General features: G+C 34.8%; 3 protein-coding genes and 1 non-coding gene across 18 annotated transcripts; 3 read left to right on the top strand and 1 right to left on the bottom strand.

The window, feature by feature from the left end:
- Positions 1-1,243: 1,243 nt before the first annotated feature.
- On the bottom strand, positions 1,244-5,495 carry NHL8 (NDR1/HIN1-like 8). Of its 2 annotated transcripts, XM_022861900.2 has the most exons (7): positions 4,905-5,495; positions 4,540-4,614; positions 3,938-4,454; positions 2,903-3,288; positions 2,285-2,511; positions 2,024-2,171; positions 1,244-1,641 (listed from the first exon to the last, which is right to left on the bottom strand). In XM_022861900.2, the coding sequence occupies exons 1-7, from the start codon at positions 5,460-5,462 to the stop codon at positions 1,513-1,515; spliced, it is 2,040 nt and encodes a 679-aa protein (XP_022717635.2). In that variant the 5' UTR covers positions 5,463-5,495; the 3' UTR covers positions 1,244-1,512. The 2 variants fall into 2 exon arrangements, with proteins under 2 accessions (XP_022717635.2, XP_022717643.2); XM_022861908.2 differs by lacking the exon at positions 4,540-4,614.
- A 1,306-nt stretch (positions 5,496-6,801) lies between these two features.
- On the top strand, positions 6,802-11,211 carry LOC111276071 (uncharacterized). Of its 12 annotated transcripts, none has more exons than XR_016329020.1 (6): positions 6,806-7,075; positions 7,157-9,577; positions 9,906-10,029; positions 10,103-10,219; positions 10,425-10,555; positions 10,701-11,211. XR_016329020.1 is itself a non-coding variant. In XM_089745956.1 (3 exons), exon 2 carries the CDS (start codon positions 7,307-7,309, stop codon positions 9,548-9,550), a length of 2,244 nt encoding a protein of 747 aa, XP_089602082.1. In that variant the 5' UTR covers positions 6,802-7,075; positions 7,157-7,306; the 3' UTR covers positions 9,551-9,577; positions 9,906-11,211. The 12 variants fall into 12 exon arrangements, 1 of the variants encoding a protein (XP_089602082.1); XR_016329019.1 differs by having other exon boundaries at positions 6,864-7,075; positions 10,119-10,219; XR_016329022.1 differs by having other exon boundaries at positions 6,888-7,075; positions 10,119-10,219; positions 10,845-11,211.
- A 543-nt stretch (positions 11,212-11,754) lies between these two features.
- On the top strand, positions 11,755-11,826 carry TRNAW-CCA (transfer RNA tryptophan (anticodon CCA)). The gene has a single exon. It is a non-coding gene; the product is annotated as a tRNA-Trp (tRNA).
- Positions 11,827-12,899: 1,073 nt separating this feature from the next.
- HSFA1D (heat shock transcription factor A1D) lies at positions 12,900-19,282 on the top strand. Of its 3 annotated transcripts, none has more exons than XM_022861807.2 (3): positions 12,900-13,551; positions 16,857-18,165; positions 18,762-19,282. In XM_022861807.2, exons 1-2 carry the CDS (start codon positions 13,243-13,245, stop codon positions 18,132-18,134), a joined length of 1,587 nt encoding a protein of 528 aa, XP_022717542.2. In that variant the 5' UTR covers positions 12,900-13,242; the 3' UTR covers positions 18,135-18,165; positions 18,762-19,282. The 3 variants fall into 3 exon arrangements, with proteins under 3 accessions (XP_022717542.2, XP_022717531.2, XP_089602081.1); XM_022861796.2 differs by having other exon boundaries at positions 12,907-13,551; positions 18,541-19,282; XM_089745955.1 differs by lacking the exon at positions 18,762-19,282 and adding an exon at positions 14,235-14,277 and having other exon boundaries at positions 13,104-13,551; positions 16,857-18,307.
- The last annotated feature ends 67 nt before the right edge of the window (positions 19,283-19,349 follow it).

The following is a 19,349-nucleotide window of genomic DNA, read 5'->3' as shown; positions in this document are numbered from 1 at the left end:
ATTCGAGTTCGAATTCGATTCAATAATAATCAAATTAAATTTAAATTTTATTTAAATTAAATTTAAATAATTTATTAATATTAATATATCATATATATATATATATCCGGTGAGACGTGCAATTGGTGAAAGCACTTTGAAGCAACCAAAATGCAGAGTGGTATACACACGCCATGTAAAGAAGTAAGATTGCATCACTCAAACTTTTTCGCACCATGTAGTTGTCTTGTCCCCGCTTTTGTCAAATCCAAAAGCGAAAATGGCGATTGACATTGGCTTTGTCCCGTGCCAGGCCCATTGCCTTTGCCATCAACCGTCAACGGCAAAAATATTTTATGGGTCAAAAAGAAGCCTGTACAATAGCATGCGTCCAATATTTTTGTACAATTTTTTTTATTAAAACGATTCGAGTTATTCAAATTTTTGTTAGACATAAATATAGTACCATTACTTGTGTACTTATATATATTTTTACTTTTACTGAAAAGGTTTTTAAGTACGATCAAGTTATGTCTCGACCAAAGTAAAGTAAATGTAACTTTTTTATATTTATTGCAAACACATGTCGGACCAATTTTGTTGCCATTTGCAAAAAATAATTGCTTTGAACATTATTTTGATTATGTTTAGGAGGCATACAATTATACAAATGATATAATGATATAATATAAAAATAATATATTTTAAAAATTTAATAAAATAAAAAATATATATTTTATATATTTTTTATATCAATATAAATTATAATATATAATTTTAGTATAAAATATAACATAAATATAATAAATTATTAATATTTTATATAATATAAATACATAAATAATCACATCTAACTATCAATTCTAAATCTGATAATTCTTCCAAACTCTTTCATAAATGGACACTTTATTTTATTTTTGGTGTTCCATTTTTCTTTTCTGTGCTTTATAAAAGCCCACAGGACTTGTATTACATGTAGCATTTAAAAAGTGAAAACTCTGCTAACAAATTAGAAGACAGTGTTTTAATTTTGGTGAAAACGAAACATACACTTGTATATGAAATAATGCTAGCAGCTATATTTTCTGTGCGGCAACAAAAAACCCAACCTACAAGCCCAAAATATTCCATAGATTTCGGATCAAAACATAACAAATAATATTTTTTGTGATTTTGGGTTTTTAAATGCTAATAAATATTGAAAACATAAAATGCCAAACATTAAAAAAAAAAAAAAAAAAAACTGTGTTAGGCAGCCAGCACCTGGTGGGAAGATTCAAAACTTTTTCATTTTATTTGCTACTACTCAGATGAAAAAATGTACAATCGCAACTGTGTCCACAGCCAGCAAGCATCCAATTTGGAAGCTGAATTATTAAAAGGCCATTTTCAGGAAGGAGTTCTGAATTTTGATACCAAGAATAAAATTATACTGATTTACAGTACCCAAGAACAAGTGGCCCACACTATTTCCTTGCCCTTGGAAGATTATCAATTGCATTTTCAATTCGTTTGGTCCAATGGTATTTGTTACTATCCCTCAGTGTGCTGCTTGCAACCCTTGGGTCCATAATGTTGAGAGCTGCGCCTTACAATTTTTTTGCACAAGTAACAATAGTGCATTTGGCATGCCCAGCAGAAAATATGATTGTTGTTGCCTACCTGTTAATGTAAAAAAAATGAGGAAAACATGCAAAACAGTCAATATGTGGAGCAAACTGAAACAAATATAGATCAACATAACAATGCCAACAGACTCCAGTTTGCCAATCGAAGAAACTTTTGTTATGCTTTCAACTATATTACATATGAATGACCTTACTTGAGAACACAACATATCCAAAGGAAAGGCAGGACTGGTGGACATAACTAGTGTAAAAGTATCATTTGCTGAAACTGTTATTTTAAATCAGGATGCATGCTATAACATGACATTTATACTTCACTGGCATCTAGCTAGTTTTCATTAGGTAACATTAGAAGATAAAAGGAATACATAGGTTAGGATGAGGAAAATTCCAACAAATCAAACAACTTTTCTCACCTTTGCGTTGAACTGACGACAGTTAGGGCATGCCAGCCCATGGTCAGCAAAGAGTTGTGCGTGAACCTGACCTAATACCTGGCGTGCATTCACCCTTTCCTCCCAGTCCTGTATCATTTCTTGTGGGAACAACTCACAAGCCCCATCCCTTCAATAAGCACAAAAAGGCAAAATCTTATTACCTAAATACTGACATTGCACATTCAAGTTGAAGCAAGCCATTGATAAAGACTTAGTCAGGAAATTTTGGAAGTTGCATACCTGAAATGGTCATATCCATCAATGGCACTGTTACAGCGGTAGCAGAAATACTGGCCGCAGTTCTCACATACCATCTTGTTACATCCCTCAGTTCTTGAGATTGCCATCTTACAAGATGGACATTGCTTGGAATCACGCATTATTTCCTTAATGCTAAGAAGTTCATTGATCATCTCACGCTCCCTCAGCTTTTGCTCTTGATTCAATTTAGATGAATTTTGGCGCTCCTGTCAGCAACATTAATTCCATGAATGATGAAAAGAAGTTTCTATAATAGAGGAAGTAGGAGGTCATAAAAGGAAAATGCTGAAAATTTATGCAAGCAATGAAGGAACATGAGAACAGCCACGAAGAAGACAAATATTGATCTAATTTTTTTCAATGAATCAAAGATAAAGCTATATGCAAGAACCATCCTATTAACCTTTAAAGGCTCTAACACATTCATGATCTCATCATGTTTAACTAAATTTTTGTAAAACTATTGCAAGTTTTACAATTTACTAGGAAAATATCTGAACAATGGCTGACTAAATCCTACTTTAAAGAAATAATAAGCCTGTCCCAGTAGACATGAATAGATATAAAAACCACAGAAGAAAATGACAGAGAAGATACCTGCAAGACAAGAAGCTTCATTTCTGGTGTCATACATGCTATGCCTACATGACGGCGCTCCCTACAAAGTGTACAAAAGCTAAAGAAGCACTTGGAGCATTGTGCATGTTGATCTTCATCCTCTATGCAAGGTGTTTCACATCTTGGGCAATATGCAACATCAGACATTGATTCAAGTGTTTTCTGTAGCATAATGGACTCCCAACGTTCAAACCCTTCATCACCAAGCAATCGTTTCAACAAACCAGGAGGGACCATGCCCCCGCATTTAGCTTCAGGACATTGCAACTTGCTTACGGTGCCTTCAGTGATATGCATGTCAGAATAAGTTTTCATGCACTTCCAGCAGAAGAAATGCTGGCATGGCAGTCTGATAAAGTCAGTTCCTAGTTAAAAAAAGAAAAAAAACACAGAGCAAGGTTTAAACATAGGACCAAAAAAATAAAAACATAATAATCATTGATCAGAATAGAGTGCACAACATTATCTTCATATTAAAAGTCAAAAATAAAAAATTATTTTAATTTTTTTTACTAAATATACATAGAACACGTGCTTAATAGCTAATTAGCTATCCATATTCAAATCCTACCCACCAAAAGTCCAAAGTTCCCTGAGCCATAAAGCATCATCCTAAACTCTTTAAGCAAATTTCTGCATCCTAATTCCTAATATTATTTTATCTTCAATTCAAACCAAGGAAACCCAACGTAATATGCATGTTTCCCTAGTATAATTAATGTGATTTCTCCAAATTATGATAGTGGAAGAATCATTAATCGAAAACGATATTATTGATACTTAGAATCCACCATGTTTATCAACCATAGCATACAAATAAAATCATCTAAAAGATGAGACACTTAAAGATCACAACATTCATGATTAAAGCCTTAGCTTCTTTTTGAGTCATGTCCATCATTCCCTACATTCTTCTGCTTCTCTGGTAAAGCACAAAGGAGAAGAAGCCCCAAAAAAATTCACAAAAAGGAAATGCTCAAGATAGCAAAAATTAATTAATAAACATACATTTACCTGCATACTCACTAAAACAGATTGAACATTCATGCAAGCTTTTGAGGAAGTTCTCATGGAATTTCTCATCATTGTAACTCCTAATAAATGGAACATCAATCTCAGGAGAGACACTTCCGGAAACTGCACGCCTTTCTCTAGTATTCTCAATGCCATAAGGACCAAGCATTATTTCTTTATCAAATCCAAGGTAAGAAAGAGACAAATTTTGTAGCCATTCGGCCCATTGGTATATGACTTCCTGCCCTTCTTGCTCCTTCCATATTGAGTCTAGCCGACTGCAAAGATCGGAAATTCTAGCTGAATGCAACCACTGAACAGAGATGGTAAAATAAGGAGGAAGATGGCTGGGGTATGATCTAGGTAGTAAACAGGTCAACACAATTGGTGGGAGATATTGGACTTTGAATGAGTATGAAAAGTCATCCGAAGTCTCACTCTTTACACCAATATCACTAGATGAATTTAGCTTTGTCGTTATAATAGTGTCTCCACTGCCTTCAAGATGAATATGAATCTGTAAAATAACACAAAGGTATCAGCTTCCTCACTTGGTTATAGCTAGCAAAACAAAAAGTGAACTTAAAGGCCAAAAACATAACCTTCAAGGATCGTAAGCCCATCTGTCTGTCAAGGATGAAGACATTTTCTCCAAAAATAGACTCCATTACAAGTAACTAAAAAAGGAAAATGAATCAGATATGGCAAAAGATGAAAAGGAACTCTTTTTAATGGTTAGAAGTTTAAAGATAAAAATTTTAACTTCATCGCATTCCGTTGACATGGATTTCGGGTTTGTATTAGGACAACAATGCTTTCAATGAGGTTCCATCACATTTTTTCAACGATATGACTTTTAAAAAGCTAAGCTAAGTTCAACATCATCCTTAATCAATAACTAACTTACATGCCTGGGTCTACATAATAATTGAATAAACAAAATAGAAATCTAAATTCGAAGAATTACCTCGTCCTCCTGCAACTGATCATTGATTCTCAGCTGTTCCTCTGACAATTCGGGTTCTTCCACCCTTAACCGCAGCTCCTCTAACCTACTCACTACATCATCATCACCGCTTTGTGATTCATCACCTTCAATTCCCTCTACATTCTCTTCAATCTTTGACTCCAAAATCTCGCTTCCTTTGTTTTCTTCTTTGTCCCTATTTACTTCTTCAACTACACTCAAACTCGCTTTACTATCCTCAGAACTCAGATCAGATTTAGAAGAAGGGAGCTCGGATTTTTTAACGAATCGGGGTTTTGCAACGCGGCCACGCCGGTATTTCCAGTTCGGATTTCGATAAGTTTTGGGGGGGTTTGGGGTTAAATCGGGGAATTGTTGTTGATTAGAAATGGATGAGGTTGAAGGACAACTAAGATTCGATTCCTCTTGTTGTTGCTGGGGATTGTCTTGTGGTTGTTTAGGAGTATCATGAAGACGCTTCACCGACCAGGTATCGTCGGTGTTGTGGTGGTGGTGGTGGCGGCGGCCTTGGCTTGATTCTCTTCTTGTTCTTCTCATGGCGGAGGTTGAAGTGGCTGCTTGGCGTAGGGCGGCGTTTTCTTGAAGAGGAGACGGCATTATATAGGGGCTTTTGAATTCAAGTTGGGGTGAAATTCAAGGACTGTTTGGGAGCTGACCTTGTCCGAATACAAGTCGGATCTCAATTGCGGATCTTTGATCCAGGTTTTTCTTTATCAGGCTTTTTTGGCCCAAAATAAAAAATGTTAGAAGCAAGAAAATTAATGTGACAAAACCTTAGCCCACATTTGGCCCAGATTATATCTCTTGATAATTACCGTCTTACTCTGACATTACCAAATAGGTTAGCCACCTGTGTTATTGATAAATCAAGAGGTTTATCGAAAACTAACTTCTAAGGTACCCATGAAGGCCATCTCTCATAACAAGTTTTGACTCTACGTAGTTTTTATTTGCTTGGTATCAAATCTAGTTTGATAAGAGGGTTATAAACTATTAGACTCATAATTAAAAGTTCTTGCAATGTGATATATGATGAAGCATCTTGTTTGAATATGATCAGATAAGTTAGTTAGCCATTTATAATTAATAAGTCGATAAGTTTATCAAAAATCAACTTCTAAGGTACCCGTAGAGGCAACCCATGTAATGAGCCTTGATTATAATATTTTCTCTACCTTTTTTTTTATATTTTTTAATGTTTCAAAATTATATCTTCTTTTTTAACATCTAAAATTTTTATTTTTTATATTTTAGAATTTTTTTTATGATTTTTTTTACTTTTTAATATTAAAAATTAAGAAATTTTAATTTTATAAAATAAATAAAAAATTTAATATTAAATACATTTAAATTAAAAATTTTTTAATTTCATAAAAATTAATATATGACAAATATTTTAAATCGAAGGAATATAGCATATATCGATAAAAGAAATGCATTTCCTCTTTTCATTTTTTTTATTAAGTTAAAAATGATAAAGAGTATATATATATATATATATATATATATATAATAACTTCTAACAGTTATTTTCCATAATAAAATAAAATAATGACTTTTTGTGTACGTAATATTTATTCTCAGTATATTATGCTATAGGGCTGTATTGTGGGCCGTTGCGGAATGAACCGCCTGCCCCAACTGCCTTGTTCTTTATTTATTTATTTTTAAATAATCCTTTTCTGCTTAAAATTAATTTATTTATAAAATTTTTAAAATATTATTACTATATATTTTTAATGTATTTTTAAAAAAATTTTAATAAAATATTGTAATTTAAAAATAAAAATATTAATATTAATATTTTCAATTTAAATTTATTTAATATTACTTTTAAAAATAATTACATAAATTAATTAAATTAAGTTATGAATTCAATCAAGGATAATAAATCATGCAATTTATTTTTCTATTGGTAAAATAATTAGGTTTATGCCTAGCTAAAAAGAGAACATGGCAAGCGGGCAGACAAAAGAAACTCAGACAGGCAGTTTTAAGCTCCAGCCTCAAAGCACAGGACACCTCTTTGAACCGACAAGGCGGTGGCTGTTTCAACCTCCCAACTCCTAAGAAAATTAAAAACCCTCCCTTTTCAAACCACTCTCCTACTTATTTCTCTTTTGGCTCAAAACAACTTATCTTGTATTCAGGTACTTTCAGCTTCACTTCTTACTAACTTGATATTACATATGTCTTCATATTCTTATTTCGATTCTTTTGAATACATGTAGATTTTTAATTGGGATTCTCTCAAGCACGATTCTTTCATTGTTGATAACATATTAGTGGGTGTTTAAAGTTATTACTGTTTTTGTCCTCCAAAGCATGGTATTCAAGAGGCTCCCATGGTGGAATATTGGTGAATTTCGATATGGTTGTTAATGGGTTTTTGTTCTTATTCAAGAATATGTTTTGTTCAATCTGGTTTGCTTCGAGAGGTAGTTGTTCACTACAAGAGATGTCTTTTAAGAGTATATTATTCTGCTTCATCTGCATTGTTGTTGGAAGACAATGTCTTTGATTGCAATCCTAAGGATGAAAGTGGTTCTGATGAAGTTGGAGAGCTTCAAGCTCCAAGGAAGAGGTTCAAGTTTTGTAGAAACCTCGGGCATTTTCCGTTTGTTGTGAGTGTATTTAAATCGTTGAATTGGGGCATTGCAAAGAAAATTAGGTTTAATGAGGCTGTAAAGATGTATGGGTTTGATCATTCAATGTATGCGTTTCGGATCATCATTCATATATTTTCTATGGCAGGGATGCAGATGGAAGCACATGCTTTGCTTAGAGATATTGTTTGCTATTACCAAGGAGTTAAGAGTGATATTTTCGAATTATTACCATATTTGTTGGATTCACCGGAGCATGTCCTTAGATCAGTTGAAGTTTTCAATGTTCTCATCAAGGTTTTTGCATCCAATTCGATGCTTGAGAATGGTGTTGATGTCTTTGTGCAGGCTAAAAAAATGGGGCTCGAACTAAATATTATGTCATGCAACTTCTTGCTCAAGTGTTTGGTAGAAGCAAATAGAGGAGAATTTGTGAAAAGTTTGTTTGAAGATATGAAGAACTCTGGGCCATCACCTAATGTTTACACCTATACGATTATGATGAACTTTTATTGTAAAGGATATCATGGCGGGGATGTAGATATCAGACAAACAACTAAACTTCTAGAGGATATGGAGAGAGATGGGATAAATCCATCTGTTGTAACATACAGCACATATATTCATGGAGTTTGTAGAGTTGGTTTTGTTGAGTTTGCTCTAGATTTCATTAGGGTTTTGAGATTTAGAAATCAACCTATCAATAGTTTCTGTTACAATGCTGTTATTTACGGGTTTTGCCAAAAAGGTGAACCGTATGAAGCTTTGAAGGTTTTGGAAGAAATGAAGAATTGTGGAATATCACCAGATATTCATAGCTACAGCATTTTGATTGATGGGTTTTGTAAAAGAGGAGATTGCGACAAAGGTCTCAATTTGATTTACGAGATGATACTAAATGACATGAAGCCTTCACTTGTTAGTTATACCTCACTCTTTGATGGTCTTTGTAAGAGCGGATTGGCAGATGTTGCACTGAGTTTGTTCCGTAATCTTGGCACTGCTGGATATGAATATGACAAGGCTGCTTACAGTGTCTTGCTCAAGGGATTTTGTCTTGAAGGTGATCTGGATTCTGCCATGGAACTTTTTAAGGAGATGATCAACAATAGCTTAATTCCTACTGCCAACAGTTTCAACAGGTTGATTCATGGGTTCTGTAAGATGGGCCTTTTGGATAAAGCCTTGGAACTTTTCAGCATCATGCTGCAAAGTGGTGTCTCACCTAATATCTTCACTTTCAATGTAATTGTTGATGGGTATTGCACTGCAGGCCATTTGGAGGAAGCTTTGAAACTTATAAATGAAATGCATGAGTTTGGCATTTTTCCTAACTCGTATACATATAATGAAATTATTAAGAGGCTTTCCATGCATTGCAATTCAGAAAAAGCGTGGGAACTTCTACCTCTGATGCTTAAGAAGAATATTCTTCATAATGTCCATTATAGCATTCTTATAGATGGATTTGCTAAACAGTCGAACCCAAACAAGGCCTTGATGTTGTACACAAGAATGTTAAAGCTTGGGGTCACACCAACCACTGTTACATATACAATTCTTATCAACATATTCTGCCATAGGAGCAAAATGGATGAAGCATGCAGTTTGTTTAAGGACATGATAGAAAGGGGTTTGATTCCTGATACCATTTCTTACACGTCTGTTATATTTGGGTTTTGTAGAGTAAGGGATATGAGGAAGGCTTGGGCTTTTTATACGGAGATGCAGCAAAGAGGTTATTCACCCAATGTTGTCACCTACACCTGTCTAATTGATGGATTTTGCCATGTACACAGAATGGATATGGCCAACTTGTTAATTGCTGAAATGAAAAGACGGGAAATCAATCCTGATGTGGTGACTTATACTGCCCTAATTGCTGGGTACCAGAGACTTGGCAATATTGATAGAGCACATGAGTTGTTAGCTGAAATGAAAAGGAAGGGTATTTTGCTAGATGATGTTGCCTATAGTAGATTGGGGGTGGATTCTGGGTGGCTACATACAAATAGATAAATGAGGAAATGATGAAAGAACGGGACAGTAAGTTACTGACTCCTTATCATTATAATATTATCTGAAAATTTTTCAATTTTACAAAATTTCTTGGAGAGAACGGAATGCATCTCAAATTTTCTTTGATAGTGTGATAAAATTATCTTTTATAAGAGCAAGAGAATGATTTGTTATTAGTGATGGAAATCACAAAACTTGCAAGTATCATTTTGGTTACTTTGTTTATGATATAGAAATCACGGTAGAGCTTGCAAGTATCATTTGGTTAACTTTTTTTAATGATAATGTGTTTTTGTAATACATTTATGCAGATTCAATTTTGATTTGATTTGAGTTTTTGTTTCACATAATGCAGGTTAAGTGTTGATAACTGTTGTTATATTACTATTTTGGTTTGTGAACCACAAACGGAGCACTACTTCATGGTCCTCCTGGCACATGAAAGACTTCTTTGGCTCAATTATGTGTCCATGATGCTGGTAGAAGCTTTTCTATGTGAATGGATTTCATATTGCTAGTCAATTTTATTGGCAAATTTAACAAGTATTGCAGGAAATTTCTTATTCAGCTACTCAGACTGCAGCTTCTGTGGCTAAATGCTCGTCAAGAGTGGCCCTTTGTAGATTCTCCAAAAGGCCAGGATGAAAGTGACCCGGTACCATGCGTGAGGTATGACTAAAACATGACTTTAGTAAATTTATTGCTAGTAATTTTATGTAGCACTCAATCAGAAGAAATAAAGTATTTTGGTTTGTGTTTTTGGAATATTTTTAATTCGTTGAAAAGGTTTTGGGAAAGGAATACTATCGAGTTGCTGGTTGATTTCTTTTACTACATGCTTTATTTTTGTATTGTTTCCACTTCTTGGTAAAAGGTAACTGGGAATATGTTGGCCGTCAAAACACATTAATCAGACAAGAGTGGCCAGCAAGGATTTATTTGAATCAAGAGCAATCAGCTAAGTTCCGAAGGCGTGTGCAATGCATTTTACTGGTTCACCATTGGGTAAACACTTCTTTTGCTACAATTTTCTCTGATTATAGCATTGACACGTTGCTTGGTAGGGTGGACTATTTGCCTGAGATGTAATTCTCCCTCTCTTTCTATCTGTATGGTTACATGTGATACATGTGCCTTATTACTTTTGCAGAAGCTGAATATATCTATGGTCGTGAATGGCACGTTCAAATTGAAGCTTAATATTATTAAAAATAATGGAAATTTCCCAATGTATACTATGGCCCCTCAGGCTTTGTCGATTTTCACTTTACTAGCGATATTCTTGGCAGCGCAGGAGTAATAGTAGTGCAAATAAACAATGGGAATGACCTGAAGGCCTTAAGCCAGCTGGTACTTATCTGATCTGGTGGGATAACAGTCCATTCCATTTCCATAGCATTGATCAACCTGCTGCCTGGAGATCAAATAAATTGGTAGAAGAAGTTGAGGGAAGAAAACAATGTTTTCAGAGGATTTTGGAGGAATAAATGTTGCCCGCACATCCAATTCATAAGCATTGTGTCAAGCGAAGATGTAAATCCCAGATTTTAAATCTTCAAGTACCTTGCATTTTGCAATATGTAATAGTAACACTTGCTCTTGCTAATCTGTTTATGTTGTTGTCAGTAAGTTTTTAATAAGGTTACTTAGTTTTTATATTATTTTGATTTCGTAATTTTAGTCTAATCATTAATCCCGTCAAACTTTTGCTGATAAAAATACTAACCCGATCTTGGACTTGATGATGTAAATGTTGATCTTACCAATGAGATATTGATTTTGTGCCAGCATATATAGATAAATGAAATTGTATGTCAAATTTTCAAATTATTTCTTCAATCACAGGAAATTTGAATTTTAGTCCTTTAGTATAATTTATAAAATCTCTTGTACAAGTTGAATTTGTTAATGTTAATTCAATTAATAATGTGATCATGATTATAAAAAATTTGATAATGTTGTTTCATTTTTAATGCCCAAAATTTGATAGAATTAATAATTAGATTAATATTATCAAATTAAACTAGTAAAAATATCATATTTTTATGAATTATGTCGTAAGAACTAAATTTTAAGTTTCCTTATATTACTGACATTATTATCATAATTTGACTGCCATTAGAATTGTGTATCATCTGGGAATTTGTTGCTATTTGATTTAGTTTCTACGGTCTAAATTAGGTATAGGGGTCGATTAACAAAGGGGATCCGTGGCGCAATGGTAGCGCGTCTGACTCCAGATCAGAAGGTTGCGTGTTCGATTCACGTCGGGTTCAATTCCCTTGAACTGATCGCAAAATTTTATTTTATTTTTTTTTCGAAATTCAGCTCCCATCCATCCCCCGATCATTTTGGGCCAATTACGAAACTAACTTAGCCCATTTTTTCCTTGGGCATGGGCAGCCGGTCCAATACCACGGACAATCATAACATTTAGTTATCACCGAAAATTACAATTTAGAACCATATTTTACCTTCACCTAAATTAAGAACAACTAAAGAGTCAGCTTTGCTAGCATATTGAAATGCACTGCTAGAAACATGATAGATCACTGACACCTCCAATTTCAAATGCAAAACTTGTAGGACAGTCCTACGAAATATTGACGGTGTATTCGTCTACCTCAAGCTTCACAAAGAACTCAATATAAGCAATTCTCATTGAAGATAAACTTTGGCTTCAACACAACTGGTATCCTCCACGATCAAAACGACACCGTGCTCCAATAATTCGACCACTGTATCTACAAAATGTTGGTGACGAGAAAGGTTTAAACTGGTCAAATGAAAATGAGTCATTTTCTATGGCGTAAGTTTGCCCTCAAAATAATCTTTTTTACTATGTCACTGAAAAGGGCGGGGCTGTGGCTGTTTCTGTTTTGTAATACATTGAATTGAACGTGAATGTTTAATCTTTAATAAACATAAATTAAAAATTTCTCATAAAAAATTTAAATGAAAATTTATTTATGTTTATTAGCAAATATAACAGAATCATAGATAGAACAACAATTTTATATCAACAAAATGATGGGAGGAATTGGCACAATAATTAAGATTTAAAATTTGAATTTAAAGTATTTAAGTTTGAATTTTTATGATTTTTTATTAATAGATAATTTGTAAATTTAAAAATTTTTAAAAATAAAAAAAATTTTATAAATTCTTTTATGAGTTAACAACTCAACTTTATCTTTAAAAATAAGATAATTTCCTTTATTTTTAATTTTTAAAAAAATAAAGAATTATGATAAATTAAATGATGGTTTTATTTTAAAATATTTTTTTATAAATTTGTTTTTGTAAAGTGAAATATTTAATGAATCAAGTCATTTTCAGACGTCATTTCGGACGTCAGTCTCCATCCCTCTCTCTCTCCCCCCAAAAAAAGCCGCACGCCCTCCCAAAACCCAAAACACGAAAACCGCATCGTGCCGGTTTCCCCTCATCATAATCTCCCCTTGAAACACCGCTCTCTCTCTCCCTTGGCCATACCGCCACCTGTCTGTTTCTCATCTCTCACTACACACTCTCTCTGTCTTGTTCCTTTTTCATTTTCAAAATCCCTAAAAATCCGCAAATCTCTCCAATGGCGCAAATTAACCGTCCGTCAAAACCCTAGAACGCCTCCTTTTACAGTTTTATTTTATTCGTTTATTATTTCTTTAATTGTAAAGAATCAGTGAAGTGGAATGGATGGAGTGAATAGCAGTACCACCATCCAAAACGATGCATCGACGACCGGCGGCGGAGCTCAAACGGCGGCACAACCTCAACCAACGCCGAACCCGGTGGCGATGCAGAGTGCTAACGCGCCACCGCCATTCCTGAGCAAGACCTACGATATGGTGGATGATCCCGCCACCGATGCCATCGTTTCTTGGAGCCCAACCAACAATAGCTTCGTTGTTTGGAACCCGCCGGAGTTCGCACGGGATCTTTTGCCCAAGTATTTCAAGCACAACAACTTCTCGAGCTTCGTCAGGCAACTAAACACCTATGTCAGCACTTTTCCTTTTTGTTATTTCTTTTACCTTTCGCTTTATTATTTTAACTTTTATAGTTACTTTAATTAGAGTTTCCACTTACCTTAACAAGAAAAATTGGAAAAGTGTTCATTGCTATTATTTCTTTGCGTTTGACTTGTGAAATATTTGATTTCCTTGTTGATGATTAGGGTTTATTGCGGATGTGAAATTGTTCCAAATTGAGTTAATTGTTTTGGAAGTGATTGGCTGGAATAAAAGTATTTTGTGGTTGCTGAGAAGATTTAGGAAAACAAAAACCATATAGGATAAGTTTTAGAAATAGTTTACATCAAATTAAATTTAGAGGAACAGGTTTAAGAATATATGATTGTGTGGTAGCAGCAAATCAGTGCTTTAGGTTAGGCTTTAGGCTAGCGCTTGAGTTAGCCAGCTAGGGTTTTGAAGGAATCAGTTAAACTCTCACTAGCCTTTTGATTTTGTTATAAGATGGATGTTTGTCAAGAATTATGAAAATATATGATAAGTTATAGCATTATTGTTTTAGTTGCTTGGGTTTTGAAAAACAGGATCAGGATCCTGTCTCAACTAATTGTGATGTTTATATTGGGGATTTGATGGCTTTGTTCTGTTTTCTCCCAAGTCATGGAATTGTGTGATTTAAAGTTTTAATTGTGCTTCTTCCTGGATTTTCTCAGCAACTAAATGGAGCAGAAAGAAGAAATTGAAGAAAGAAAGCAGGTCACATGCTTTTCATGACGTTGTCACAAGCTTATCTTAGGATGGTTACTTGTATTTGTCTTTGTTTGTTGTTACTGGTTTAAATGGCACATACCTGAAGGACATTTAATATTAGATGTAGATAGTGGTGCATATGAATGTCTCACTTAGATAATCAACCAGTTCTGATCCCAATAATCCATCATAAAATTGGATATATCCGATATTTTTGGATCAAGATCATACACACAGCACAGACATATTATGCATGCATTCAGACTTGTCCCTTATATGTGTTTAAACTAGGCAGATTTTAAGAAATCTGGCTGCTAGGCTTTTTCTCAGGGATTATGCTTTTATCACTGTGGATTTAGGTCTCAAAATTGCAGAGGTAGAATTTGTCTTTTAGACTGAAATATAGTTTAATTTATTTGAGGTTAAGGGGAATAAACGGCAAAAATTAACGAACTTGTTGCATGTATGAGTGACCAAACAATAAGGTTTTTGTGTTTGTGTTGTGAGGGAAAGATTTTAAATAACGGTGCAGGGCATCAACTTTTCATTATATGTAGTCACACTGTTCTTGTTGGACAGCGTAGCTCAGTTGAAAGTTGTGTGGTTGGAAAATAGTTCATTCTTGATCGGTAATCATGCACTTTATACTTATTTTTCTGCAACAGCAATCCAGTGTTCACTTGACTGAGGCTAACATTTAAGTAATTTACTTGCAAAAACACATCTACTCTTGGAAAATGACATCATCAGTATTCTAAGTTCTTAGTTAAAATTTCTTTTAATGAATCATTCTGCCATAACTCTTTAAGATAGTGGAAGAACTAGGCAATAAGTGAAATGTTTGTGTTAAATTTTTGGTACTGCTGCGTGTGCAATTCTCAAACTGTATGCATATTTGTTATGTACATTGCATGTGTATTCACAAGCATTTTTTTATGTATATGTACATCACAGATACGTATTTTATTCTGTTTATGCATGATCCTAGTGTTTGAAACTGCTTGTCATTCTATAAATATGAGATTTAGAAATCAGATTATATATTTCTATATTTTCTCGTTATGTAAGAGCTATGTTGGGGGCATTTTGTATCTTTGTTGGAAAACAAGAATAATGGTGCTTGTAGACTGTAGTTTGGGAAATATTCATCTCATTGTTAAATCTTACAGTATTGTTAGATCTGATTGTAGTTTATCCCATGCTCCTCCACAGATTTCCTTGGGAGTGGGATATATATTACTTTGGCATCTTAGTACCATGGGTGTTGCGTTATGTTTATCGTATGATCCTGCACAAATTTCCTTTGGAGTGGGATATATGTTAGTTTGGCATCTTAGTAGCTTGGACATTGCATGAAATCACTTTCTTCATTAAATATTCCTTAACGTTATATCAATATATATTCAGGTAAGCTTGTTTATTAATTAGTGTCTTAACAATATTTTTGGATGTTCAAGATGTAGATGTCACATCAAATACATGTATTTTTAAATGTAATCATTGAATACTGGCCTTGATTGATAGTTATCATTTTGGTGGGATGGAGATAAGAAATAAGCAACAACCAACAAGTGTCAGTGGGAAATACTTTTTTCACTTAAAAGATACAGTGAAAATTTATGTAAAATGGTGTTAATTTCTAATACTTGCACCATTATTCTGAAGTTGAGACGAACTGTGTGCTGTTGCTGAATTCTGAAACTAAGTATGATTTCCGCTATTGTGGCATCGCCTTGAAAGCTTTAGTGTTTTAAGGGAGAATGGGATCATATGATGGACATTAAAACTTTTCTTCTAATTGACAGTGAATTGCTTCATACCTAGTTTAGTTACTTCTTAGCGTTATGCTTTTATGTTAACTTGTATTAGCATGGTTGGACTGATTCCTCACATTGTGGTCTTTTGTGTTAGTTCTTGTGGTACTGTTTTAACCTGCAGTCTGCAAGATTTTCTGATTTGCATAACATGAATATATTGTTCTTCAGCAGCTAGAAACACCTTCGAAGATGTGTGATTTTTCATTAGTTCTTCTTCAGCCTTCAGTAAAAATTGAAATTTGAAATGTGGTAGTTATAGTAATGTTAGAACCTTTTTTTTTTTAAATTAAATTTCAAGTGACTTTTAGTTTGGGATTCAATATGATTGAAATTAGTTGACTCAAGCTGCCATCTCCTACTTGAGGTTGCTTGTATGTGCATCTATTAGATTTCTCTAATTGAGTCAAATATCTGAGCTCACTTTGAGTTTAGGCCAATGTCAGAGGTTTCCTGATAAGGTTTGTCCCTGAGTAGGGATTAGTGGTGGGGCCCATTGTCCCCAGTCTTGGATCGTTTACTAGACAAGCTCAAAGAATAGGCTTGGGCTTATTTTTTTAAACTAATTCCAAATCAAGTGTCAAGCAGCTGCTCATCAGTGATTACAATGCTTCTAACATATGGATATCTGTATCCATGAACTATTTTTTCTTTTGCATCATTTCCTTGGGACCATCTTATTGACAAAAAATTTTGTATTTTTGTCAATAACAATTCTGCTGAGTGATCTGTTTTTTCTCCATATTTTTTGCTCTTCCTGTGTTTTGACAGGGTTTCCGAAAGATTGATCCAGACCGCTGGGAATTTGCAAATGAAGGATTTTTAAGAGGTCAGAAACACCTGCTTCGAAACATTAGCCGGCGAAAGCCTGCCCATGGCCATGTTCATCAGCAGACACAGCAATCACATGGACAGAATTCATCTGTGGGTGCCTGTGTTGAGGTTGGGAAATTTGGGCTTGAGGAAGAGGTTGAGAGGCTTAAGAGAGACAAGAATGTGCTTATGCAGGAACTTGTTAGGTTAAGGCAGCAGCAACAGGCTACTGATAACCAGCTGCAAACCATGGTGCAACGTCTTCAGGGGATGGAGCAGCGGCAGCAGCAGATGATGTCATTCTTGGCGAAGGCTGTGCAGAGCCCTGGCTTTTTGGCTCAATTTGTGCAGCAGCAAAATGAGAGCAATAGGCGCATAAGTGAAGCCAACAAGAAAAGGAGGCTAAAGCAGGATGATAGCATTGATAATGAGCATTCCGCTACCTCTGATGGACAGATTGTTAAATATCAGCCTTTGATGAATGAGGCAAAAGCAATGCTTAGGCAAATCATGAAAGGGGATGCTTCTCCCAAGCTGGAGTCCTTTAATAACAGTCCTGAAAATTTCCTGATTGGTGATGATTTGTCATCATCTAGTGGATTGGATGTTGGGAACTCTTCAAGCTGTGTATCAGGGGTGACTCTTCAAGAGGTCCCGCCAACTTCAGGGCAGTCAACATTTGTACCAGCAACTTCAGGGATCTCAGGGCATTGTCCCTCAGCTGCTATATCTGAATTACAATCTTCACCACGTACGACATCCTCTGAAAAGATCACAACACCACAATTTCCAGATTTGAGTGCACTTGTTGGAGAACAAAAGCCACAATCTGTGTCCATTCCTCAGATAGATATAATTTTGCCTGAGCTTTCTCAAATACCGGAAATGGTCCCAGAAAGCATTGTTGATATTCCTACAGAAAATTATGTGGGGTCTGAAACTGGGAATGGTGGATTTATTGATCCCACTACATTGGTTGTAAATGGTTCAGTTCCCATTGAACTTGATGACATTGCTCCTGATGCTGACATAGATGCCTTACTGGATGGCTCTACTTTCTGGGATGATCTTCTTGTGCAAAGTCCAGTGCCTGAGGATATTGAATCAACCTCAAAGGATGGTAGAAGCGAGGGAAATGAAGGGCAGGCTATGGGCAATGGATGGGACAAATCTCAGCATATGGATAAGCTTACAGAACAAATGGGTCTTCTTAGATCAGATAACGAGAGGTTGTAATCTTTTGTACCAAAATGTACATTGTTTTGAGGTAAACCTGAAATTTATGGTTATTGACTTTTATATTCACTTTGTCCTTGTATTTTAGCCATTGGAAAACGACTAATGCCTTCATTATCTTTGTTTTGCACTCTCACATGAATAGACCTAATCTTTCTTCTTTATTATTTCTAACTGGAATTTTTCTTTCGCGTTTCTTTTGCGAGTCAAAAGAACTTGTCTGTTTGGTAATTGGTGGTGTCAGATATATCCTTATTTTTACTTAAAAAGTCTTTGGTATGGGTTTCTGCTGTTCTCTAGGCGGCTGCAATTATTTCGAAGGAATAACTTGCTTTAAAAGGGATGTCGTACTCTGAAAATTCATTCTGCTCATTCTTGTTTCATTATATTTATACTTTTCGTGCAGGCTACTTGACATGAGAAAACCTTTGTAACAAGTTTGATGCCTTCCAACTTGATATCCCTGATGAAACAATTATATGAAGGCCTCCAACTCTGAGAAATTTACTTTGATATGTGGAAGTGCTGTGAAGAATTTGTAATCCAATATGTGTATTTGTGTGTGTGTGGTTATTGAATATTGGTTTCAACTGATTGAGATTGTCATATCTTGCTCTTACCTTCTAGGTTTAGGCATCAGTAGGACCGGAGTATGGTAAACCAGCATCTACTGGCTGATACTATTAAAGATAAAGTGAAACTGGAGGTTTAAGGTTGGTGAGATTGGGATGATTGCATCCTTGGATGGGGAGAATGACATGTGATGCTACGCCTACCAGAGGGCTGATGGTTGTTTGCCAAGTTATGAGGCATTCTGCTCAAATGACTCAAATCAAAATTGAAGCAAGAATGAATCGACAATCATGATAGTAGAAGTTAAAAGACGTATGAAGAAATTATTTTGCCTCTACTATGAAAAGAACGAGTGAATGACGTTGCCATCACCATTCTTTTCAGTGCGGCTATCAGGCTGTGAATTGTTATCTAATGAACGATATTAGTGTGGACCAAAACTCAATCTGAAATTAGCTGCAAAGTTGATTGTTGTGTCGGGTATATGTTAGAAAGTTGAAGAAAACTATTTCTTTTTTGTTTTTAGTAAAAAAAAATCCACATAAAATAGTCAATATTACGACAAGATTTGTCCACATTTTTGGGAGCCCATGAAACACTTCGAAGACTTAAAACTTCTCGCAAATGAACCTAAAGCTGAAG

This window comes from Durio zibethinus, chromosome 17 (genome assembly GCF_047325235.1).
Source record: "Durio zibethinus cultivar Kanyao isolate XHJ-2024 chromosome 17, ASM4732523v1, whole genome shotgun sequence".
Lineage (NCBI taxonomy): Eukaryota > Viridiplantae > Streptophyta > Magnoliopsida > Malvales > Malvaceae > Durio > Durio zibethinus.
Note: the sequence above shows the minus strand (reverse complement) of the source record. Positions and strands in the feature narration are given on the sequence as shown.

Coding starts and splice junctions, on each gene's coding strand:
- NHL8 (XM_022861900.2), bottom strand. CDS start 5,462: ATGAGAAGAACAAGAAGAGAATCAAGCCAAGGCCGCCGCCACCACCAC. Junction 3,289..3,937: donor CTGTTTTAGTGAGTATGCAG/GTAAATGTATGT, acceptor TTTTTTAACTAG/GAACTGACTTTATCAGACTG. Junction 2,512..2,902: donor TGAAGCTTCTTGTCTTGCAG/GTATCTTCTCTG, acceptor TGTTGCTGACAG/GAGCGCCAAAATTCATCTAA.
- LOC111276071 (XM_089745956.1), top strand. CDS start 7,307: ATGGGTTTTTGTTCTTATTCAAGAATATGTTTTGTTCAATCTGGTTTG.
- HSFA1D (XM_022861807.2), top strand. CDS start 13,243: ATGGATGGAGTGAATAGCAGTACCACCATCCAAAACGATGCATCGACG. Junction 13,552..16,856: donor TCAGGCAACTAAACACCTAT/GTCAGCACTTTT, acceptor GTGTTTTGACAG/GGTTTCCGAAAGATTGATCC.